At 43.5% G+C, this 26,511-nt stretch overlaps 1 protein-coding gene across 1 annotated transcript in view; it reads left to right on the top strand.

The window, feature by feature from the left end:
* PDIA4 (protein disulfide isomerase family A member 4) overlaps nucleotides 1-26,511 on the top strand; it is a 255,470-nt gene that overhangs the window by 204,916 nt on the left and 24,043 nt on the right. The window contains 2 exon segments of the mRNA XM_044065584.1: nucleotides 2,356-2,512; nucleotides 24,072-24,305. Coding sequence (XP_043921519.1) covers nucleotides 2,356-2,512; nucleotides 24,072-24,305 — 391 coding nt within the window.

Here is a 26,511-nt window from a genome sequence, read left to right as displayed (position 1 = left end):
GTTGATAATGACATGCAGTTAGTCATCAGACCATTTTTAAGAATAGCCACTTTTATATACTATTTTGTGACCCATCAGAGCTGTTATAGGTTCATAAGTTGGTACTAGGCTGTCAGCCTTAGGGCCTATACAAGCCTAGCCATAACAATTCCCTGGCTATTTCTTCCCACAGTATTTACTTCCCTGGACCCCTGTCTAGCAGGGCGACTGATGTGATCCCTGGGGTGAATTTCATATCTCCCAACCAATCATCAAGGTTCCTTTTGAAGAGGGTCAAAGAGGTGCGTGGAGTGACCTATGGACCTATTTCATCCACGGAACTAGGAAAAGTCAAATAACTACTTAGTGTAAATTCCAAATGACAGTTATGGCTTGCATACCGTTAATTTGTGCCTTTGTAAAGCAGCCACATTTGCAGGATTTGTACACACATCATTCACAATACCTGTACTTGTGTGCTGCTCTAATACAGGATCGATCAAGTCCAGAGGACAAGGCAAGCGAATGCTATTTAAAAAAAAAAAAAAAACTCCCAACATTGCTGAGTATAATTACAATATGAACTACAACTTAGAGAGTGAATGCAGAGCAACAGTTGAGAAGCCAGGTATGGACATAAATTCTGTACAAATGGACAGTGTTGTCATTACATAGCAGACCTCAGTGGTTGTGCCAAGCAAAAAGCACAGAAGACTGTATATTAGAGAGCCGCAACCAAGGTGGCAGGAGTCTGATAGCTCCTGACACTGCTGTTGAGAAAGTGCGCTGCAAAAGCCGAGATACACAGCCATCCGGGTGTGTGTTGGGGGGGGGGGTACTGACAATCCCACATGGGGATGTGCTTACCGAAATGGTGCATGCCACCAGAGATCTCGATCGAACAATCATTTTGTGATCTCTGAACTATGTGCCCACACAAAGCTCACTGTGGTGCCAGGCAGCATCCACACTAATGTCATGCAGCCCACTTGTTAGCTTCATTGTGCAGCTTGTGGCATCATACTGTGCTTGAGTGAGATTTCTGCACATATGCTGATTTTATCCAACAGGTTGCCTTCAGTGGTTAAATGAAAGTGTCTGAATTGTACCAACATTCTTCATTTTTCATTCAAGCACCACAAAAGGTGCTTCAACAAAGTATTAGTTTAAGGGTGTGCACACTTGTGCAACCAGTGTATTGTACGTGTTTTATTTTTTATATTTTTTCCCCTAACAGATTTGTTTTTCAATTTAATTGTACAGGTAATAGGCCACATTAAAGGTGGGAAAAGTTTTGAAATTATGTATTGTAGTCTCATTTTTTTTGTATAAAAACCCTGAAATTTTAACAGGGGTGTGTACACTTTTTATATCCACTGTATACTTTACAAAGGAATATTTATTCTTATATAATGGCAGTTCAGTGTGGATTTACCTGTCTGAGGCACTATGAAATGAAACTGTCTGTAAATTAAATATTAATTTAATTAACCAATCGGATATTACATTGAAATTGGAAGAGGTGTAAGAGATGCTTTTTGTTTGTAATGGATGACATTCTGAACAAGTGCCTTAGTTTGTAAGTAGTCTTCTTGAAGCTTTTCCTGGTTAGGGGTTGCCACAGTGGAACAACAGTCCGCAGAGCGATTGGCAGTGGAGTTTTACAGTGTCTAGTTGCCAGCCCATTGCCTAGCTTTCCACAGAAGGCGCACACACTTGCACCTAGGGCCAAGTTAGCGTGTTGAATCCATCTACAGCATGTCTTTGGGAGAAGGAAGGAAACCCACGCGACAGCAGGGGGGACATGCAGACTCTGCACAGAAGGCCACCCCAGCCAAGAATTGAACCGGAGAACCTCTTGCTGTGAGGCGGCAACGCTAACCGCTGCACCACCGTGACTTTGTTATAATTAATATTTTAACATATTTTCATGTTTTTTTTCTCATTTTTATTTAAACAATAAAAATGTTGGATGGTGTAATGACCTGAGCTACTGCTGTTTTTATAATATCTGCAGTTTTGTTATTGTTGGTGTTTCCACTAAAACAATTAGAGATTTGCTGCAGTAGTAATATTATATGATTTATATACTTTCATAATTTTTTTTTATGCTCAACAGGCAGGGTAGTGGCTGAAAAGGGTACCAGTTTTTTTTCATAGTTAAATGATAGATAAAAGGCTTTTTGCACTCTTAACTTTTAGGGATTTGCAGACTGCTGTACTGGTTTTCCAGACTACTACTACTTTTCTGGATACATGTACTTTTCAACAGAAAGGAATGTCAGATACATATTATATTATTTCAGCAACATATTGTGAAGTGTCAGATGCAGGTTATTTTGTTAACTATGGCTAACTTTGATGTCTTTTTTTCAGGATTCTGCCACGGCTGCCGAGATAAAAGAATTTGTCACTAAGCATGCTTTGCCTCTAGTTGGACACCGCAAGCAGTCTAATGATGCCAAGAGGTACTCCAAGCGACCTCTGGTCGTGGTTTACTATGGGGTGGACTTCAGTTTTGACTACCGTGTTGGTAAGCTATATTTCATGTAGTACACAATGGCATTGAAATATAAAGTGAAATCCAGGCTACTTACGGAGGACTCTGTTTGCAGAAGAAACTGTGGGAGTGTTTTTTTATTTATTTATTAGCATTAGTGTGGACAACCTTGAGCCCAGAATGTGGGGTAGGTTTTCATTTCCTTGTTTGATAGTTATATCCCTTACTGCTCTGCTTGACTGTCTCTTTTAAAATGCATAGATTTGAATCTCTGTGGAGCTTAACTCATTCCCACAAACAGTGCTGCTCGTACCATATTTGGATTCATAATTCCATCACTGCCTTTATGGTCAGCATTCAGTTTATGGTACCTAAAGAGCTTCAGTGGCAGATTGTTTGCAATACTTCAATAATTGTTAATCACTGCATTCACTTTGCAGGTCTTCTCAATGATTACTTTGCACTAATGTTTACTGTCGCCATCCCAGCAGTAGATTATTCCAGCAAACCAGATCAACATACACATGCATAATACCCACTGCACATGCATATACCACATACATACCCATGCAAAAAACAGTATTTATTGCAAAGGGTTTTACCCCATGCATCCCCATAGCCTCCATACTGTCCTAGCATCACTATTTTCAGCACTTTCAAAGTCATCATTCCATTGAAGAAGGTGCATGGGTGACTGTTTTCTTCACACCTATTGCATTATTCATGCTTACGTTCCCAAAACTTCTACAAATGCATTTACATCCATAGAATAAGTAAACTGCATTGAATACACCACCAATGAAAACAATAGGTCATTAAAAACCCATATAAGACGTGCACGGTCCACCACTCACATAATTTTTCCTATCACAGCTGTGGTTTGTACTCTTATCTTATTACCAGAAGTACCATTTGTCTGATTCCGTATTGTACACATCTATGTACATTTCTTCTGTCCTTCTCCATTTAATTTTAGGTACTTTTTTGCTCCCTTGCCTTTTGACTGTTAAACTTGTTTCTGTATGTCTTGACCATCCATTCCCTTCCCTTACTGTGTGCCCCCTGCATGGAGGTGTCAGGCAGCTTGTTGGATGGCTGCGATCTCACCAACATCCCAGCAGTAAAGGCATACTCCTCATATGTATAACAGCTACTTCTCCCCCTCCAGTTCTTGCTTTTCTGTTATATGTAAAATATATATATATATATATATATATATATATATATATATATATATATATATATATATATATATTTTTTTTTTTTTTTTAATGCTGGCATATTCTTAACTGTGTACTTTTTCCACTTCCTTGCAGTGCTTTATATCACCTTCAGTTGTTGTGTTTCACTTATATGCTTTGTATTTTTAACTGTACTTTCCATCCCTTTTTTACTTTTATCTTCCATTTCCTTTTATCCTGTCTTCTCCTTTTGCTGTGCCTCCCTGCATTATACCTCACTTTAAAGTTGTAGCCATCATAATACACTTTTTAGTCCCTCCATCACTACATCTGCTCACTCCACTTGGCCAAGATATGAAGCTTTTTCCCTACAGTATAGGTCCTTCTCCAGTGTACCGCCTCAGCCTAAATTGTCCTGTGTGTCTCTCTCTTCTGTTTCCCACAGTGTGTGAGCTAACATTAACATTTGGGTGTTCCATAGTTTTTCAAAAAGAATACAGGTCCTTTCTATAGTTTATCTAGGACATCTTATGATAGATCACCAGTACTCATGTGGACTGTGACGACACACCACTGGATCAGTAGTCAAGGAGCCACAATCCTCAACAATGGCACCTGTGGGGAACTTTTACTGGAAGGATAACAGGTACACACACAGTATTTCCAGATGCATCTCTCTGCATCAAGTGCAGTTTCCTTAAGAGCACACAGAGACCACAGTGAGTCCGGCGCTGGTTTCTCCCTCTTTCTCCAGATCCCCAGTAAGACTCCCTACTGGCACAACTATAGAGTTGAGTCCTAGCCAGGGTTCCAAGCCAAGTCCTTCAACACTCTGTCCAACCAGTGCTTTTTGTCCCTGCCCAAGTTGCTGACACACACACCCTTGGAGATTTGTTTTGCGCACACACTCGCTCACTCTCTCTCTCTCTCACACACACACACACACACACTCTCTCACACACACACACACACACAGACACACACATGGGAAAGGTTGACACAAGTTTACTAGGTATGCCTCCTTCTGACAGGCTATAACATAGTTATCAATGCCACCAGAACCTCTCACCAGCTACCTTAAGGCTCTTCCAACAATACCCAATATACTTAGTAAAATTAATACTAATAGAAATGGTAGTTTGACCAAGAACAAGGCTGTTATTCACAGTGTCACCAAATAAAAAAATATGTAAGTACTCTCAAAACTTAAATATTTCTACAAAGATAAACCACAATGAAAGGTTTAAATATATTTAATAGTAAATAATAAAACAAGATAAAACAACAAGATAATACCAAGTATCTATTCACAGTGACATCAGAGTTAACATAGGAAATATTTAAAATAACACTGCAGGACAGGCTCAGACAAATAAAGAAAAACAAACAATTTAAACTAAGATTCACTGTATTCCTGACTCAGTTTCTATACCCTAATAACTTAATAGAGCAAGGCAGATGATGTGGTGAGTGGTCCTTCTTGTTGTCAGGCCCAAGATGGAGTACAGAATACTCAGTTTCTCTAAGAGACTTCTCAAAATAATATCCAAAATAATTCTGCTCAGATAGTTTGCAGAATTACATCACTTCTTGTTATCTGACTTCTATTTCCCATGCAGGACTTGGCACCTACCTGTAAAAATACACACAAGGGCTTTTGCTCACATCTTTGGCATGTGCTAGAAGTCATAAAACAGTTGTATTCCACCATACTTACAGAGCAGCAATTAGTTCACCCCAAAGGCAATACAGAAAGCTTCCCAGTAAAGACTTTGTGTCTCTGGTTGCTTTGAAACTTGTGAGATAGCATATTTATGGCCTAGCCTATAAAGTGATTCAATTACAAATATTTTTCTGACGTTGCTGGACTGAGGTTAACCCTCCAGTTTCCTTTCTTAAAAACATGTAAATTTAACCAGTTACAATAGTGCACTTACATTTCTGCTCTCTGCAGTAGGGGCACACTGTGGACACAAGAACTCTACAAATACCCTTTCAACACAAACATCTGTACATATCAGTTTGATGTACACATGACATACAGTTCTAATACATTTGTAACAAGCATCTTGTGTAAATCATTTTGATACTCACAAATTACATACAATCATTTATTACAAAATTCCAACTGGCTGTGCTGGCAGTACCTCCTTTTGTCACCCCCCCCCCTTCAAAGATTTAAGCTAGTTTTTCAAGTGCCCCTTGAGAAACAGTGCTTGAGAGAAATGAACCTGTCTGGGAATACATTACCCCAAACCCTGTCTTGAGAGCCCATCAGCATTGGCATTGCTAATCCCACTGTGATGCTGCACTGTCATATCATATGCCTGCAACCCTAGGCTCCACCATAGTAACTTGCATTTTTTCTGGCTGGCTGTAGCCATTGATCCCCCTCAGACTCCTACTGCTGTCTACTGCAAATACTTAGCACAAAGACCTGCCTATCATGGTAAGGTTTCAGGGTGTTAACATGGTACAGTTTGTGCCCTTGCTTCCTGCTTAGTTCTACCATGTAGTTAACATCACTGACCTTCCTTCCCACTTTGAAGGGTCCCTCCCAGGCTGCCTGCAGCTTATTGTGTGTGACAGGAATAAGAACCATAACCTGCTGCCCCACGGCATACACTCTGGCTCGAGCATTCCTGTCATACCAGACCTTTTTCTGCTGTTGGACTTCTGCCATGGTCTCCTGGGCCAAGCTCATAAGTTCCCTGAGCCTTGTCCTGAGGTATAGGACATACGCCACAACACCCTCCCACTCATCCCTAATCTAATCTAGAGTCCCCTCACTCTGTGCCCACACAGCAGCTCAAAAGGTGAGAAACCTGTTGATTCTTGGGGCACCGCTCTTTAAGCAGACAACAGATGGGGAAAATATTTGTTCCATACCCTCTTAAAATTGTCTGTAAATGCCCCTAGAATGGTCTTTAGTGTAGAGTTTAACCTCTCCACCAGACCATTAGTCTGGGGATGTAGGGGGTGGTCTTTAGGTGCATTATCCCACAGTGCTTCCACAGACAAGCCAGCAGGTCTGACATTAAATTGGCACCTCTCTGTCAGTATGTCTTTTGGGAAACCTACTCTGCTGAAAATCTCTAACAAAGCATTTACCACCTTTTCTGCCTCAATAGAGGACAGGGCCACCACTTCAGGGTAACTGGTAGCAATAATCTACTACCTCTTAAGATATACTTCTTCCTTGTGGAACCTGGGGTACTCAGAAGCCCCACAATATCCATAGCTACCCCCTGAAACAGCTCTTTAATCACAGGCAAAGGCATCAAAGGAGCTTTAACCCTGTCTCCTGCCTTGTCTACCTTTTGGCAGTTGCCTGTTATATCCCTTACAATCCCAGGCCAGTAAAAGGTTTGCATAGTACGTCTCTTGGTATGCTTTATGGCCATATGACCTGCAAAGGGAAGTCTTGGGCTATGGCTAGAAGTGCCAGATGGTAGGCTCTGGGCACTACCGACTGCTGTATTCTCAAACCCTCTAGATATCCCTCTGGAGTCCATTCTCTATACAGTAACTCTTTGTTCCAGTATACAGAATCCCCTTTTCCTTGAGAATCTGCCACCTCCATAGCTACCTCCTTCAAGCCTTGTAATGTAGGGTCTGAGAGCTGAGCCTGTCTCAACTCTCTTTCTAACCCTTCTCACCTCCCCTTCCACAGGAAGTCTGGTATCCTCTGACAGCGATGTCTCACTGTCAGCCTGGGTACTAATACTCACCTCTACTCATCAGTATCCACCAGCAGCTATGGGTCACCTTCAGTCTCACTGCTACAGGGTAGTTCCCTCCCTGAAGTAGCCATCTCACCAGTCCTGGCTTCATGTGTGCAGTCTGTGTGCCCACCCCCTCAGGCTACCAAAGCCAGATGCCTGTCTCCAAGCCCGACTGCGTGTAACTGCATGCGCACAAGTTACTGTATTATCAAAATCATTCCCTATCAAGACATCTGCCAGGATATCCTCAAACATACCTACTTGCTTGCTTCCTTTTCCACCCTCCCAGTCAAGGTGAACCCTAGCCAAAGTTATTTGAAATGGGGTCCCTGCTAAAGCTCTGACTGGACTAGACTGGCCAAGCAAGTAGTGCTCCTCTTTAACTACTGCAGGCTTCACAGTGGTTAGGTCAGAGGCTGTGTGTCTCATAGCAGTGGCCTGTTTCCCATCTACAAAGATAGGATATAATCTTTTGTGTTTGTTTGGTACCCTTGCTGTCTCCAGACAGCTTACCACTGGCATTCTGTTATTCCCACTTACTGGCTTCCCTACCTTTTGTCCCTCACCTTGCCTTCATGAATATCTATATGCTACATGGCCCAGTGGTTAAATTTAAAACATTTAACCTTTGATCCGGGCCATGTACCTGTACAAGTGGCTTCCCTTGTTGCTGGCAGATTCTGTTGGGGCGGTTTAGGCTGCCCACCATGGTTTCCGTTATACCCATATGCAGCACTGGGTATCCCTTTCCTGATGTTCATCGTGCATACAGCTGCAGTAATCACATATGGGTTTTCTGCCGTCAGGCGGTCCCTCGGTCGGCCGAATTCCAAAGTCTTGGTCCGGCGTCGGTTGTCGTCGCTTTCTCTTCTGACGTCAGTGAGGCCAGAGTATACAAGACACAGCCGACGCCATGTTCCCCAGTCTTTTTTGCCGTGCGGTGCCCGAAGCAGAAGCAGTTCGCAAGTGCCGGTTGGCCAGCTCCTGAATTACGAAAATTTTGGAAACCGAAGTCTTCATTAAAGCTAAGTACCCGTTGAAACTTTTCTTGCCTCAGACCGATGTCAGAAAAAGTTAATAATTGTATTTCTTGTGGGAAGCAAATACCACATAAGGATTTCCATTCCCTCTGCATACCTTGTTTGGGCCCAGACCACGACGTCTCGGGCTGTCGCTTTTGCGCTACCTTCAATCAACGCACTATTAAGCGTCGGGCGGAGTTTGCCCAACACTACTTTGGTAAAGCTTTTGATTATAAAATGTCATCGGACACTCTGACTACCGTTTTGTCCAAAAAACGCAAGGAAAAGGACAGACACGCGAGGCCCGCGGTCCCCGCCGACACCGCACCAAAACAGGCTACACGTGGTCCGGTTCTCAGCGAGACGCCTTTGCAGTCCCTGACTACCGACTACACTCCTTTGGCGGTGTCCTCTGTACCCGAGACCACTGGGACCCCGGCCCTTTCCCAGACTACAACCAAAGCCTTTGCTAATGTTGAGCCTACTAATGTGGACAGGTCCACCTCCACCCATGGTGTATTTAGGCCCACCTCTTCTTTTTCAATTAAGGCCTTTACTAAATCCAAAGCAGCCAGGCATCCCACGAGGCCTGTTGCACAGGGCCCATCTCCAGGTCCTATGCCTAAAAAACAGATGCTTAAAATGGCTGAGGTTTTAATTACTCTTATCAGAGGTTCTCAACCCCCTCCAGGCAAGAGACCCAGAGTGGAGGAAGATTCCCCCTCTTCTGATCAGGGATCCATTTTATCAGAACATTCTGATGCAGAGGAACACTCTTACTCTCCTTTTGAGGATTCGGATGCAGAACAGTCCATTCCTTCTGTATCCCCTCCTGAGGATTTTTCCTTTGGGGAAACCTTGCACACCTTGAGGGAACACTTCCATTGGGAAGGCCAAGACTTTTCAGATTCCAAGAAAAGACTTAAGGAATTTCTTTTGTTACCTCAACACAGACCTCTGGCTATACCCCCTGTTTTGGACATACTGGATGATGTCTATTCGGAGGCTTGCCTTAACCCGGATTCTCTGCCTCCTGCACCAGTCAAACCTGATAGGTATTACAGAATACCCAGCTCTCACCAGTTTCTCTTCAAAAGCCATAATGCTGACCCTGAAACCATTTCACAAGGCCCCAAGGGATTGAAGGCCTCCACTGCCAAGAATCCACTTCCTGCAGAAAGGGAATCAAGATCTTTAGAAAGGTGGGGTAAAAAGGTATATACCTCTGCCACCCTAGCCAGGAGGGCCTTAAATTGTCAGTTTCATATGCTTAAATATCAGCAGTTCCTGTTATCACAATTAAGGAACAAAATGTCTCAACCGGAACAACCAGATTTAAAGGAGTTACAGGATATGATGCATAGTGCAGAGCAAGTGGGTAAACACACTTTACAATGTGGTTATGATGCCCTAGAGGCTTCAAGTAGAGCGGCTGCTACGGGATCAGTCATTCGCAGACATGCTTGGCTTAGAGAACAAAACTTACCTGATCATGTGAAAGCTAAACGTCTAGATGCTCCTTTACAAAAGGATGTGCTGTTTGGTACTAATGCTGAGGAGATATTAACGGAAAATGGAAGAAAAAGCCAAATCCATGCAAACTGTCAAAACCTTTTTCCAGGTCCAACCACCACGTTTTAGCAGAAATTGGCCTTCAAAGAACTGGTCCTTTCCAGCCACTGACAAGCCCCAAAGAGGTAGATACAGATGCACAAGGGGCAGAGGGCAATCACAAGGATCATATAGAGGACGACAATGGCAAACTCCAGCACCAAGAGGTGGCGAGGACAGTGCACAACAATACAGGAAGCAAACCCAATGACTCCCTCATTTCCATGCCAAGCACGTCTCAGCTGGCAGCACCTTTGGGAGGAAAGCTAGCATTATTTGCAAACAATTGGCATATTGTCACAACAGACAAATGGATCCTGGACATTATAAACAGAGGCTACAAATTTCATTTCCACACTCTTCCAAAAATGAGAGGCATGCCAAACCTGCCACAGAATCAAAGGGCAGAGGCACAACTACAAATTTCAAAGCTCTTAAGCATGAGAACTATTCAAGAGGTACCTTCTCACGAACAAGGTCAAGGTTTTTATTCAAGACTTTTTCTGGTACCAAGGAAAGGAACCGACTGGAGACCCATTTTGGACTTATCCATCCTAAACACATTTCTACTGCACCAAAATTCAAGATGCTCACATTACAGCAACTTCTTCCCATGCTGGGCAAGGAGTTTTGGCTGGTAACATTGGACCTCAAGGAGGCATACCTGCATGTCCCAATCAGACAAAGCTGCAGAAGATACCTCAGATTTCTTGCAGGTTCAATCCACTATCAATTCTCTGCATTGCCCTTTGGCTTATCTACTACGCCCAGAGTATTCACAAAGTGCCTGGCATCAGTGATTGCCTACTGCAGACTTCAAGGGATACAAATTTACCCTTATTTGGACGACTGCCTGATCCAAGCGGACAGCAAACACATACTTCTGGAACATCTGGCATATGTGACACGGTTACTGCAGTCTCTGGGATACACAATCAACAAAGAGAAATCAAGGCTAACACCATCTCGGAAAATAGCTTTCCTGGGTGCCAACTTGGACACAAACACCCAGATGGCCTACCTTACGCCAGAAAAACAAGGGCAACTATCTCAGTACTTCAAAATACTAGCAAAAAGTACCAGGCTTACTGCAAGGAAAATCCTGCAGGCTCTGGGATTCATGGCATCTTGCATTCTTTTAATCCCATTTGCAAAGCTGCATATGAGGAAACGTCAGTGGTACCTAAAAAACCTATGGTCTCAACACAGTCACAGTTTGGAAACAATAATACCAATAATCCCATGTTTGCAAAGGAATTTCTATGGTGGGCCCAAGCATGTCAAGCAAACACAGGCCTCCCATTCTGCAAGCCTCAAGCAAAGCAAGTTATCACAACAGACGCCTCAGATTACGCCTGGGGGGCTCACATGACGGACAGGTGCATCCAGGGCAAATGGTCCCAAAAGGAAAAGCACCTTCACATCAATCAAAAGAAATGCTAGCAGTAATAAATGCAATTACAGCTTTCAAGGACTTCCTGCATCCAGGACAATTACTGATAAGAACAGACAACACCACAGTAATGTGGTACATAAACAAACAAGGAGGAACACATTCATACCCCTTGTGCAGACTAGCCATGACTCTTTGGAACTTGGCTCTGGAATGGCAAATCTAACTTCAAGCACAGTACCTGCCAGGATTGGAAAACACGCTGGCAGACAAATTAAGCAGAAATATGACAGATCCACACGAATGGAAGTTACATCCTCAGGTGTTTACAGAAATAACCTGAAGTGGGGGAGGCCAGACATAGATCTTTTTGCCTCCCACAGGAATCATCAATTGGAAAAGTTTTGTTCGAGGGCCTTCCATCCAAAGGCCTGGAGAGTGGACGCCCTTTCATTCAGCTGGACAGCATGGACAGTTTACGCATTCCCACCTCTGCCTCTTCTGCCCAATGTGCTTTTGAAAGCAAGAACAGACAGACCGAAGATGATACTGATTGCTCCAGATTGGCCAAGGCAACACTGGTACCCACTGCTGAGGAGCCTAACACATACTCCTCCCCCCTGGTCCCTGCCTCTAATGCCTCTTCTGCTGACTCAGCACAGCTACAAAACTCTTCACAGTCAGCTGAAAACACTCAATCTCGCAGCATGGAAAATTCCTTAACACCACAACAGACCCTGCTCTCCAAGGAGGGTGCAGGATGTCATTTTGGAGGCCAGAAGGCCATCTACTAGAAAAGCTTACTCCGCAAAATGGAAGCGGTTTTGCTCATGGAATGAGAAAAAAGGCCAGGACCCTAGTAAACTGGACTTGCCACAGGTATTACAGTATCTAGCTGAACTACTGAACAGTGGGCTTTCATTTTCTTCCATAAAAATCCATGCCTCAGCCATTTCTGCAGAATTCAACACGGATCCTCCTTTATTTTCTCATCCACTCTTACGACAGTTCCTCAGAGGGGCTAAGAATATAAGACCACCAAGGAAACAACCAATACCAGCTTGGGATCTTAATTACATACTAGAAAAATTAACATTGCCTCCTTTTGAACCAGCTGCCTCAACAGATTTGCAATATTTGTCCTGGAAAACTGCCTTCCTTCTGGCTATCACTTCAGTTCGTAGAGTTTCGGAGCTACAGGCCCTCATGGCGGTGCAGCCCTTTCTCATTTTTCATCAGGACAGGGTTTCCCTTTGTACCAACCCATCATTTATGCCTAAGGTGGTATCCAGGGTAGCTTTAAATCAAGCCATACACCTTCCTACCTTTTATCCCAATCCTCAAAACAAAGGGGAAAGGCTGCTACATTCTTTAGACATCCATAGGCAGCTACGTTACTATTTGGACAGAACAAAGTCCTTCAGGAAATCGGAACAACTCTTTGTGTCCTATGCTGTAGATCACATTCCACCAGGGCCTCAGCTACCTCTACAGCCTTCCTCAGAGGGGTTCCTACCAAAGATATTTTGGAGGCAGCCACTTGGAGTTCTGTACATACCTTCACAAAACACTACCACCTGCCTTTATATTCCAGAACAAGAGCAGGCTTTGCCACTGCTGTTTTGCAGGGCATTCTGGCTCAACCCAGTTCCTCTTAGTACCTACCACCCTGTGCGTAGCTTTGGGACTCTACCCATATGTGATTACTGCAGCTGTATGCACGATGAACATAGTACAGTTTTGTACCTACCATAAATGTAGATGTTCGAGTGCTAATACAGCTGCAGTACAGGTTTCCTCCTCCTTCCCCACTTGGTAAAGACATGGGGCCTAACTACCTCTTCATACAACCTCACTGGGTTATCCTTCTATGGTTTATTTGCTTGAAACTACTGATTTTGGATTATTTTGCATTGCTTGTATATTCTTATAAGCATTATTTATGTATTGCCTTCCTTTTGGGGGCACCTGACATCTGGGGCAAGAAAGACTGGAGAACATGGCGTCGGCTGTGTCTTATATACTCTGGCCTCACTGACGTCAGAAGAGAAAGTGACGACAACCGACGCCGAACCAAGACTTTGGAATTTGGCCAACCGAGGGACCGCCTGACGGCAGAAAACCCATATGTGATTACTGCAGCTGTATTAGCACTCGAACATCTACATTTATGGTAGGTACAAAACTGTACTTTCAGTGATGCCCTGCTTGCTAGGTACAGATTTCCATCATCTGCTGTGTTGTATTCTCTATCTGCCAACCGGATTCTCATGTCCTCAGGCAAAGTACTAAGGGCTTATTCCCTCACCAAAAGGTCTGCCAGCTTTTCAAAAGTGGTGGCCTGACACCTACTCACCCACCTATGAAAATAAGTGCTTAACTCTGCAATATAATCACACTCGCACTTTGTCTGCCTTGCATCTGTGCTCATAAAACTTTGTTCTGTAAGCTTCAGGGGTTAACTTAAAACACTCTAAACATGTCATTACTTAGTTATAGTCTAGACAATCAATATCAAACAACTTTAGAAACAGCAGTTACAGATTTACCATGGAGTAAGGGGGACAGGAACCATACCCAGAGCCCTTGGTCAAAATTATACTATTTACATACCCTTTCAGACATATGAATAAAACTATCAAAAGTATCACCCTCTGCAAATTGTGGAATAAATTTACTGACCTTTATTGCTTCTGGGGTTCAGTTATTCCCTTCCCCATTACCTCCAAGGCCCTGGCAAAGAGTCAGCATCTTGTTTTCATGTTGCCTCTGCTTCTCATTTTATTTGGCTTCCAGATGTCTTAGTCTCTCTACTGATTCTAATTCCATCTGTTTGGCCTCCATTTCAAGTCTCTCTAACGCCAGACAGATTTTTAAATCCTCTGAGAAAAAGTTGAACTGTCCATTTTCTGAGAGTTGTACATCCCCAAGCCCAGTCTGGCTGTCTTCCTGGTTGCTGGTCTCTGATGCAGCTGTGACTTAGGCTGCAATCATTTCTCCTTTAGTCATGTTGACACGCACCAGTCCTTTGGCTTGGCACATCTGAGCCAACTGGCTCCTTGTCAGCTTGCCGTAATCCTCTGCTGACGTCCTTGCCTGCTCTTCCTGACTAGGCTAACAAAAAAAAAGAAAAAAACAAAACTATTTTGATATGAAACTCTGTCTACCATGTGGCTAATTAAAAGTACAAACACTTTCTTTAGTGACCACTGTTTACAGACTACAGGATTTCAATATCCACACCACTGAATCCCAGTATATGATGTGGTGATCCCACCACTGGCCAACCAATAAATCTGTGATGTCCCACCACTGGACCAGTAATCAAGGAGCCTCAATCCTCACCACTGGCACCTGTGGGGAATGTTCACTGGTAGGATAACAGATACACACATTTCCAGATGCAGCACTCTGCATCAACTGCAATTTCCCTTAAGAGCACACAGACCACAATCAGTCTGGGACTGGTTTCTTCCTCTTTCTCCAGATCCCCAAAAGACTCCCTACTGCACATCTATAGAGTTGAGTCCTCAGCCAGGGTTCCAAGCCAAGTCCTCCAATACTCTCTCTGTCCAGTCACTGTTTCATGTCCCTGCCCAAGTAGCTGACACACACACACACACACACACACACACACACACACACACACACACACACACACATACCTACACTCACACACACACACATACCTACACACACACATACCTACACACACACATACCTACACACACACACACATACCTACATATATACACACACACATGCGCACGCGCTCACGCACATGCACACCTTGGGAAAGGCTGGCACAGGTTTACCTAGCTAAGCTCCCTTCTGCCCATACTTTAAGGTAGTTATCACTGCCACTAGAACCCCTCGCCAGCTACCTTAAGGTTCTTCCAAGGGTACCCAATATACTGAGTTAAATTAATTTTAATATAAATGGTAGTTCCACCAAGAACAAGGCTGTTAGGAGTGGCCCACACAGTGTCACCAAATAAGTAAGCAAATACTCTCAAAACATGGATATCACTCCAAAGATCAGCCACAATGAACAGTTTAAATATATTTAATAATAAATAATGAAAGAACAAGACAATACCTGATATATAGTCATTGACATCAGAGTTCAAAACCACAGGAAATATTTAAAATAACATTGCAGGACAGACTCAGACAAAGAAAAAATATCTAAACTAAGTTTCTCTATATTCTTGACTGTATCCATGAGTTACTATACCCTAATAACTTAACAGAGCACGGCAGATGATGTGGTGAGTGGTCCTACTTGTTGTCAGGCCCAAGACAGAATACAGAATGCTCAGTCTCTCAAAGACCTCTCAGAATAATATCTAAAATGTTACTGCTGGGATAGCTTGCAGAATAACATCATGTCTTGTCATCTGACTTCTAGTTCCCATGCAAAACCCCCATTGCTGGAAGCTGGCAGGACTTGGCACCTACCTGTAAAAATACACATACAAGGGCTTTTGCTCAGATCTTTGGCGGGTGCTGGAAATCATAAAACAATTGTATTCCTCCACACTTCCAAGCAGCAATTAGTTCACCCCAAAGACAATACTGAAAGCTTCCCAGTACAGACTTTGTGTCTGTGGCTGCCTTGAAACCTGTGAGATAGCGTCTGTATGGCCTAGCCTATAAAGTGATTTAATTTCAGATATTTTTCTGAAGTTTGCTGGACTGAAATTAATTCTCCAGTTTCCTCTGTTATAACATACACATTTAAAATGGTTAAAATAATGCATGTGCATTTCAGTTCTCTGCAGTAGGGCACAATGTGGATATATCTCAAACACAAGTACTCTACAAAGGCCCTTTCAACATAAATGGTACAAATTAGTTTGATATACACGACATACAGTTCTAATACAGTTCTAACACAAGCATCTTGTATAAATCAGTCTGATATTCACAAATGACAATCATTTACAAAATTCCAGCTAGCTCTGCATGCAGTACCTCCTTTCTTTACATGGACCACTGAGTTTAAGTGTAGACTGACCTTGGAAGTCCTTTTGGGACTACTTGGCCTTCCTTAGCTAAGTTTTACTGCATTACAGTTTCTACTTCCATCAAGATCCTCTTCTCTATTAGCACACCCTAATACCTCTGGTAATAGAGCCCCGTACCACCAAGGCTCCCCTCCCTACCTTGCACATTTTTTTTTATCTCTACTCTTCCCCAGGTAGCCTGTTTGATAATTCCTTCCCTCTGCTGAACTTCCCTTTTTCCCATGCTCCCCCTTAGCCACACATTCCTTTTGCTTCCTGCTTTACCCTATTTTTTTTCACTTGCTATGTCATTTCTTCCTGATATCCTTGTTCCTTTTATGTCTTCTTTTGCAGCCCTGTATGTCGCATCATCCCAGTGGACTGTCCCACCCCATCCTGACTTCCACACATGCAATCTGTTGATCCCTGTCTAAATCCTATAGCTACAGCAACACTGGCCTCTTTCCCTTTATCTGTTTCTGTTAACTCTGTTGGATGTTCTTCGTGTTTCACTGTTGCAGTCATCACATTTGGGCTGTGCTTGCAGTAGCCCTCAGTCAGCCTGATTAACAAAGTCTTGGGTCCTGCGTCGGTTGCTGTCCCTTCTTCCGTGACGTCAGGTCGTCAGGGGTATAAAACATGCAGCCGATGCCATTACATCAGTCTTTCCTGCCGTGTGGTGCCCGAAGCAGAAGCAGTTCGCAAGTGCCGGTCGGCCGACTCCTGAAATTTTCGTTTTCGAGTTTCAGAATCGAAGTCTTCAACTAAAAGCTAAGTACCCCGTTGGGGAAACTTTTTCTTGCTCTAAACCGATGTCAGTAAAAGTAAATAATTGCATTACTTGTGGAAAGCAAATACCTCATAAAGATTTTCATTCGTACTGTATTCCTTGCCTAGGCCCTGACTACGACGTACCTCGCTGTCGGTTTTGTGCCTTATTTAAACCACGAACTATCCGTTGTCTGTATATTTTTGCTTCTAAATATTTTGGTGGTTCAATTATCCTGATATGTCTTCGGTAAGCCATCCGACTACCGACATTCCGAAAAAACGCAAAGATAAAGACAGAGACAGGCCGCCTAGGTCCAAAGCTGCCGACGACACCTCCTAAGCCAGTCGCCAGTTTGGCAGTACTCAGTGAGGCACTTTCGCAGCCCCTGATACCCGCTACTTCAGATTCGCAGGCCTCTACTGAGACCCATTTGGAGTCCGGTATGCCGCGAGATGCTTCAGCTGTGGAACCTGCGGATGTCTACACCTTAGATGGGTCCACAGCCGCTGTGCAGGCACCGGCTTCTGAGGGTGTATTCAGGCCTACTGACTTGCGTATTAAACCGACGCCATATTCTTCCTCAAGGCCTAAAACTCGAACCATGCCTAGAAAACTGACGCCCAGACTGCATGGTCAGGCCTCTATGCCTAAAAAATAAATGATAAGAATGGCTGAAGACCTTGTTACTTTAATCAGGGGAAGCCAGCCTTCCCCCTCTAAAAGACCTAGGACTGAGTTTGCTTATGATACTTCTGACCAGGATTCTGAATTTTCTGTTTCCTCTGATGACCAGGATTTACCCTTATCTACCTATGAGGATTCTGATGCTGAGGACTCTATTCCCTCTGCTTCCCCCCCAGAGGATTTCTCTTTTGGTGAAACCTTGCATACTCTCAGGTAGCATTTTCGTTGGGAAAGTCAGGATTTCTCTGATTCTAAAAAGAGGCTTAGGGATTTCTTACTCCTGCCCCAGCACAGGCCTTTAGCTGTACCTCCTGTACTAGACATTGTTGATACCTTTTCGGAAATTAGCTTGGCCCCTGACTCTCTACCTCCTGCTCCCAGAAAACCCGATAGATATTATAGGGTCTCTGACTCTCACAAGTTCCTTTTTAAAAATCCTACTCTGGGTCCTGAGACCATTTCACAGGGACCCAAGGGCATTAAAGCTACTACTGCCAAAAATCCTACCCCCTCTGATAGAGACTCCAGAGCACTGGATAGATGGGGTAAGAAGGTATACACTTCTGCAACTTTGGCCATTTGGGCCTTAAGCTGACAGTTTCATATGTTAAAATATCAGCAGCATATTATTGGATTGCTTAAACAGAAAATTATGGTGATTCTGGATTGTGCTGAAAATAAGGATTTACAGGATTTACTGCATTCAGCTGAACAAGTTGGAAAACATACTTTGCAATGTGGTTTTGATTCACTAGAGGCATCTTACAGGGCTGCTGTATGTGGGTCTGTACTTAGAAGGCATGCTTGGCTTAAGGAGCAATCCTTGCCAGATCATGTTAAAGCGAAATTACTGGATGCTCCCTTAAACCAGGACCACTTGTTTGGCAACAAGGCAGAAGAAGTTCTCAAAAACATGGAGGAAAAAGCTAAATTTATGCAAACTGTTAAAGATTTTTTACAAGTACAACCTCCAAGGTTTAGTAGGCATTGGCCTTCCAAGAATTGGCCCTTTCCTGCCTCTTCCAGACCTTCTCAGTCCAAACCCAGATCCAGCAGAGCTCCCTGGCTTCAGTCCCAGGGTACGCACAGGACTAAGCAGTGGGGGACCTCCATTTCCAAATCTGGGAGTAATAAAACTCCCCCTTATGGTAAACTGTCTCAATGACTTCTTTTTAAAACTTCCAAGCACTTCTCAACTGACTGCCCTTTTGGGGGGAAAGATTGCTCTTCATGCAAAGAACTGGGAACTGATTACCCGGGACAAATGGGTTTTAAATAGTGTCCCAGGGATACAGATTTCACTTCCACACATTACCAATACCAAGCGGGTGGTCAGATCTACCCCCAAATCAGTGGGCAGAGGCCCAAAAGCAAGTACTTTCTCTCTTAAGCATGGAGGCTGTTCAGTTGGTACCAGAAGAGGAAACGGGACAAGGTTTCTACTCGAGAGTTTTCTTGGTACCCAGAAAGGACAACTCATGGTGACCTATCCTGGACCTGTCTACTCTAAACACCTTTTTGGTGATTCCAAAATTCAAGATGCTGACTCTTCACCAGTTGGTCCCTATGCTAGGCAAAGACGCCTGGTTGGCAAAACTAGATTTAAAGGAAGCATAACCTGCACATCCCAATCGGGGAATCTTGCCGAAGATACCTAAGCTTCAAAGCAGGCTACATGCACTGTCAGTTCTCTGCACTGCCCTTTGGCTTATCTACTGCACCCAGGGTATTCACAAAGTGCCTACCTCCAGTCATTGCATTTTACAGGCAAAGAAATATTCAAGTATACCCATACCTGGACGATTGTCTAATTCAGGCCGAAAGCCAGGACATACTTTTGAATCATCTGGCTTTTGTACAAAGGGTGCTAACTTGTCTGGGGTACACCATAAACGAAAATAAATCGCACCTGGTACCCTGTCAACAAATTATATTCCTGGGAGCAAGCGTGAATGCAACTTTCCAGATGGCTTTCCTCATGCCAGAGAAACAAATTCATTTGACAACCTACTTCAAACAAATGACCACAAAAAACCTGCTTATCTGCAAGGCAAATACTACAAGCATTAGGGTTCATGGCCTCCTGCATTCTTCTAATTCCATATGAAAGACTGCATATGAGGAAACTACAGTGGTATCCAAAAAGCCTATGGTGTCAACATTCTCAGGATCTAGAAGCAATGATTCCTATCATACCTTGCCTATGCCTAGAGTTCCTTTGGTGGGCAGAGGCCTGCCACTAAAACAAGGAACTACCATTCACACTACCCCCTGCCACCCAAACCCTAACAACAGACGCATCAGACTATGCATGGGGGGCTCACCTGGCAGGGGAAGTGCATTCAGGGCAAATGGAACTAGAGTCAAATGCACCTGCATATCAATCAAAAAGAAATGTTAGCTGTACAGAATGCTCTGACAGCCTTCAAGGACCACATTCCTCCAGGACAATTAATGGTAAAGACTGACAACACCACTGTTATGTGGTACATAAACAAGCAGGGGGGTACACATTCTTACCCCCTCTGCAGACTAGCCATGGTATTGTGGAGCACAGCCCTGAGCTACCAAGTGCATCTACAAGCTCAATTCCTGCCAGGAAAACTAAACACACTGGCAGACGAACTAAGCAGAAACCTCATGGACCCACACAAGTGGAAACTGGAACCAAGGATTTTCAACATGTTGACAAGCAAATGGGGAGCCCAGATGCAGACCGGTTTGCCTCCCCCAGAACTATCAGTTGGACACATTTTGCACAAGGACTCCTCACAAACAAGCTTGGAAAGTGGATGCTCTGTCCTTCAGCTGGAAAAACCTATCAGTTTATGCCTTTCCTCCTCTGCCTCTGCTCTCCAAAGTACTACTAAAGATAAAACAAGACAAACCAAGGACAGTTTTGATTGCACCAGACTGGCCACGCCAACACTGGTACCCCCTCTTGCGCAGTGTGTCACTATTGGCCTCATGGCACCTGCCTCAGACTCCTACCCTATTGTCTCAGCAGGAGAACCAGATTTTGCACCCTCAGCTTCACACACTGAACCTAGCAGCCTGGCTAATTACCTAATTTCTCCTTTACCATCCCTCAGTAAACCAGTGATGGATATCATTTTACAGGCAAGGAGGCTTAGTACTAGAAAATCTTATGCTGAAAAATGGAAAAGATTCTGTGCCTGGAACCAATCTCAAGGGATGAGCACAGCAGTGCCCAATTTACCTCAGATTTTACAATACTTAACTGAGATGCTTCGCAAGGGCCTGTCTCTCCTTCATCAAAATTCACGCCTCTGCTATTTCAGCTCATTATAACATAGAAGCTACCCTCTTCTCTCATCCACAGCTCAAGCAGTTCCTCAGAGGGGCCAAAAAAATTACGACCACCCAGGAGAGCTCCAACTCCAGCCTGGGACCTTAACTTTGTATTGGAGAAACTCACTCTTCCTCCTTTCGAAGCAGCTGCTACTGCAGACTTAAAATTCCTTTCTTGGAAAACAGATTTCCTTGTAGCAATCACTTCAGCAAGAAGGGTATCTGAATTACAAGCCCTAATGGCAGTGGAGCCTTTCATCATCTTTCAGGCGGACAGGGTGTCCCTCAGGACCAATCCCTCCTTCATGCCCAAAGTGGTAGCCAGTATGGCCCTTAATCAGTCCATTCATTTGCCAACCTTCTTTCCTAAACCACAGAACAAAGGGGAACAGGTACTGCACTCCTTAGATGTGCACAGACAACTTAGATTCTACTTGGACAGGACTAAGCCTCAAAGGAAATCTGAACAACTGCTGGTGGCATTTGCTGCAGGGGCAGAGGGGAAGGCTATTTCAAAGCAAACCATTTCCAAATGGATAGGCCACTGCATTCATTTCTACTACAAGCACAATGGAAAACCTATCCCACAGGGGATCAGACCCCACTCAACCAGGGCTGCATCTACCTCTACAGCCTTTCTCAGGGGCATCCCTACCAGGGACATCCTAGAAGCTGCTACCTGGAGTTCTGTACATACTTTTGCCAAGCATTACCATCTGCCAATTTTCTCTAAATCCAGAGTTGGCTTTGCCACTGCAGTCTTGCAGGTCCTTATAGCTTGTCCTAATGCTATCTAAATTCCTCCTCCCATCCTTCGCTTTGGGGAATCTACCCAAATGTGATGACTGCAACAGTGAAACACGAAGAACATAGCACAGTTGTATACACTTACCATAAATGTAGATGTTCGAGTGTATTCACTGTTGCAGTCCTGGTTACCCTCCCTCCAGCCCCCTTACTTCTTTTGGCTGTACTTCTATTCTCCTTCACTATGCTCAAAAGCTTTTTGGTGTATTTGCTTTTTTGTTGGAGATATATCCGTGTTTGTTTATAGATTTAATTGCATCCTCCCATTAGGGGACAAGAAAAACTGATGTAGTGGCATCGCTGAATGTTTTATACCCCTGATGACCTGACGTCATGGAAGAAGGGACAGCAACCGACGCAGGACCCAAGACTTTGTTAATCTGGCCGACTGAGGGCTACTGCAAGCAGATAACCCAAATGTGATGACTGCAACAGTAAATACACTCTACCATCTACGTTTATGATAAGTGTACACAACTGTACTTTCTTGTTAGCTCCCTGGTCATGTGTGGTTCTGTTCTGAAGTGGCCTTGTCTGTAAGTTACCTCACTAGATAATCTCTGTAGGTATCCTAACCGCTAGCAGACTCTAACTACACCCCTCTTCCTCCTCCTCACATTTCCCTAACCCACATATCTGATGCATATCTCCTCCATTATCTGTCTCCTTTTCCATGTGCCATCATTCCTTTTGGTTTCCGCCTTCTGGTGTGCCTGCCCATGTGTGTTTTTTTTTTTCCTTTAGTTATACATTACGCTAATGAATCTTGATCTGAGCTCTACTTGTGCAGTTTTCTACTAGATTTCCTTTGTACTTCCTTCTATTTGATAGGTTTTAATTTAGGGAAAATGGATAGCTGTGCTGTCTGATATGAAGATCTTCAGAGCTGCTGTATTCTTCTCCTTGCTGTAAATACAGTGGTTCAGATGCTGCCCCTGCTGCTTAAGCTCCCGGGCATCTTCTTTTTATTGTAAGACTATATCTAGTTCACCTAGACTTTGTACCTGCTCCCTGTCTGTTCATATTATGGTTTAGTATCCCTCTGAGCATGATCACTTTGTGACTATAACAGAGTGCAGCATTTTGTGTACTGAAGATACCAAATTGTGTTGGTCAGAACTCTTGTACTATAGCTGCAGCTGACTAGCCCTGACGAGCACTGTATGAATGGATCTCTAGGCTGCTTTTTTACACTTCTGCTGCCTACCATTTTGTGTTTAATGCAGACATTTGCATATTACAGCAGTAACTAAAACTGTTAACCTGCACCACAAATTGTTTTTTACACAACTCTTTTTGCAAATGTCGTTCCTCAGGATTTTAGAGTACAAGTAATATAAATTCTGTTAAGTATATTATTTTGTTTGCTTAATGTATGCTTAGCAGACTGACTTGTGCTTTCAGTTGCACATTCACATTAAAAAATGTGCTGGATGGGTGTGGCTTAACTCTTCAATTAGTCCTGAAAAGTCTTCTGGAATTTCCATTTTTTTCTGTCTGACCCAATTACCAGCCAGACCTCCAGTACACCACATCCTCTCCAGGTCTACCAGCCATTATTCTCCATGCCTAACCCGCCAACTTACTCCAGTGTTGGGGGGGCTGGATGTGGATCTTAAGGGCATCCTGGGTGCTTGGCTGTGTGTGCTTCCTTCCAGTGTTTTCTTTATTAAATGTCCTACTTACTTTATCTTTTACTACCCCTGTGCTGATTTGTTATGTCCAAGGGAACTCTCCTCTGTGGACCACATCTCCCCTTAGGAGCTTTGCAGATGAGACCCCCCCCCCCCAGGTTGGGCACACCCAGCCTTCCTTGCCTCTGTATCAGTTTCCCAAGCTACTAGTTTTACTACAGACCCAGGTCAGCTAGATCGTAGTCTGGGCTTTATCCTTCTACTCCACGCTGAAGTGGCCAGAATTTTCAAGATGTTTTTAGAACACTGTGATCATGCTGTAGGTGACAAAATATTTAAAATACAGCACGATTAAGAATGTCAGGGTTGTGCTTCATTTGTGTTTGAGAGGAATTTTGTGTGTTACAGGCTTCATTTACATTTTTATTTGCTCTATTTTCAGCTACCCAGTACTGGAGAAACAAGGTGTTGGAAGTTGCCAAGGATTTCCCAGAATACACTTTTGCTATTGCCAATGAAGAGGACTATTCTTCAGAATTAGTTGACCTGGGGCTGGGTGAGAGTGGTGAAGAGGTTAACTGTGCAATTCTAGATGCCAGCGGCAAAAAATATGCAATGGATCCAGAAGAATTTGATTCAGACACCTTGAGGGAATTTATTGTAGCCTTTAAAAACGGTAAGTCTGCTTTTAGAAAAGTTGTGTTGCTGTTAACCCTAAAACGTTTAATTTTATGTTGATTCTAATATGTTGTCTGCTTGGTAGAGCCATAAAAATAAACGAATGTTTCTCTGGGTGGGTGCATCTTCCTCTTCAGCTAGATTTGTCTTAAGCAGCACTGTGCCAGGGGTGCTTGCCTGTATGTTGAGAGTGTTTTCACCGTTGTAGTAGAGAGTCAAAGACTCTGTAGCACTTTGTACTAAATGTGGATGCTAGGAATTATTCCAAATGCCTGTATTTCCTGTTATGGCTGTGCTGTTTTTCTATGCACTACTAGTGTCTTAATAGTGTAGTGTTTTTTGCAAATGCCTTTATTTGCAGGAAGGTGTTTGCTGGCAACACGCAGTGAACTGTGACAGTCTCATCAAATATGCTAGTGTAACCAGTGCATTACATCACAGCATTCATTGATGTAGCATGAGCGTGCAGAATTCTCAATTTCATATTTAGCTTCAGGTAGCCTTGTCTGGAGAGGCCCTTAAAGCATCCTTTCAGTGAGTATTCCTATGGCTGTAGAAACAGGGGACACCATAACTTGGGAAAATTACTTTTTGACTTTTCAGAGAATAGCCTCTGACACAGACTGACATTCTCCAATGCCAGTTGGTCCTGTCCTGAAGCGGTGATTACCTTGGCAGCCTGCCTGAGGATGCAGTACAGAGTCTGCACTGAGACTGTGCCAAGTCTCCTGGACTTGATTACTGCCACAGCACGGCTGAGGGCACTAGTGCTGCACATCTTGGAAGAAATCACAGCACACCCCCAAGGTGTTGTGCCCCTGCTGTCACAAAGTGACAGGATGGTGTTGCTTTTTGTGATGGGTGCCTTCTGGGACATTGGATGGTGTCCACACATAATGTTCAGTTATCTTGCTGGGTTAGCATTGCTTTCAGTACAGTTAGTGTCTGACAGTGGGTGATAAACAAGAGTGTCCCTCTTGTCAGGGTTCGCATCCTGGAGAAAATGAACCAGGTGATAGTCTAACCAACTCCTCCAATGTTTTCCTGAAGCTGTATTTTGGGAGATGGGTTTGCATCTCCCAGAAGTGAGGAGCATTAAAGAGTAACTTGTGGGCCACTCATAAGAATGCAGTCCTTCATATTGTCTGCTAAGTGCAGCAGAGTAGGTAGGAGGTGGCAGTGGACACATTCTGTGTAATATGGGAGTGTCCGGTACACTTTTGTGCCATTGTTTCTAATTCCATACCTCAAAGCGCAGTTCAGGAAGGAACCAGATCCAATTCTCATAACTCCCTGGCACTGAATGAGGATGTGATGTCGGACTCTCTGGTCCCTGAAATGTGAAGTGGTTCAATATCACCGTTCATTCTTACACATGGGTTTGGAGCCGATCCATTGGCTCCGAGTCAGCCACTTTCACAAGCTCAAGGTTTGAGTAGCTCGAGGCCAAGACCCTATCCCATGATGCTCTCTTTCACCTCAGATCTAGTTTGCCGCTGCAACAGATCTGAGGTCGAGGTAGAGCTTGGGCCAGTATTTCTTGCATTACTTAAATTTTCGATAGTTATACTTGCAATCTTTGTAATAAATAGTGTGTTCTTGGCTAGTTAGCCTTTGTTTTTTGTTCAAGCTTTGTCCTTGCTCTTTTCGACAAAAGTTTCGTCTTTATAGAGCGGCTGCTCTTAGGCCTTTTTGGCCACATATTTTGTTTATTCCCTATCCCTGTTATAACGGTTAGAAAACCTTAAGAGAGTTTAAAAAGTTAGAAAAATGTATAGTTAGTGTTTTACATATATATATATATATATATATATATATATATATATATATTAGCATTGTAGACTTTACTGCTTTAGCATTTTGCTGTGTGTGTGTGTGTGTGTGTGTGTGTGTGTGTGTGTGTGTGTGTGTGTGTGTGTGTGTGTGTGTGTGTGTGTGTGTGTGTGTGTGTGTGTGTGTGTGTGTGTGTATTATTAGCTAGTCTAATATTAGATTGGGCTACTTTTTCCTTGAGTGGTTTGTCTTAGGCAGTTATATAGATTTATTGTTCAAACTGGTGCATATATTTTTTGTATTTGATATGGCTGATCAAAAAGAAAAACAAAAATCCAGATTAAAGAAATGCCTGTGGGCAGAAAATGTCTATAACTGATGTCAGTTGTGTGTACTGTTTGGGGGCAGTCCATCTCCAGGAGGATTAATCC

The sequence above is a fragment of the Protopterus annectens genome, chromosome 3.part0 (genome assembly GCF_019279795.1).
Source record: "Protopterus annectens isolate FY-2018-M chromosome 3.part0, PAN1.0, whole genome shotgun sequence".
NCBI lineage: Eukaryota > Metazoa > Chordata > Ceratodontiformes > Protopteridae > Protopterus > Protopterus annectens.
This window is presented reverse-complemented; position numbering and strand designations above follow the sequence as displayed.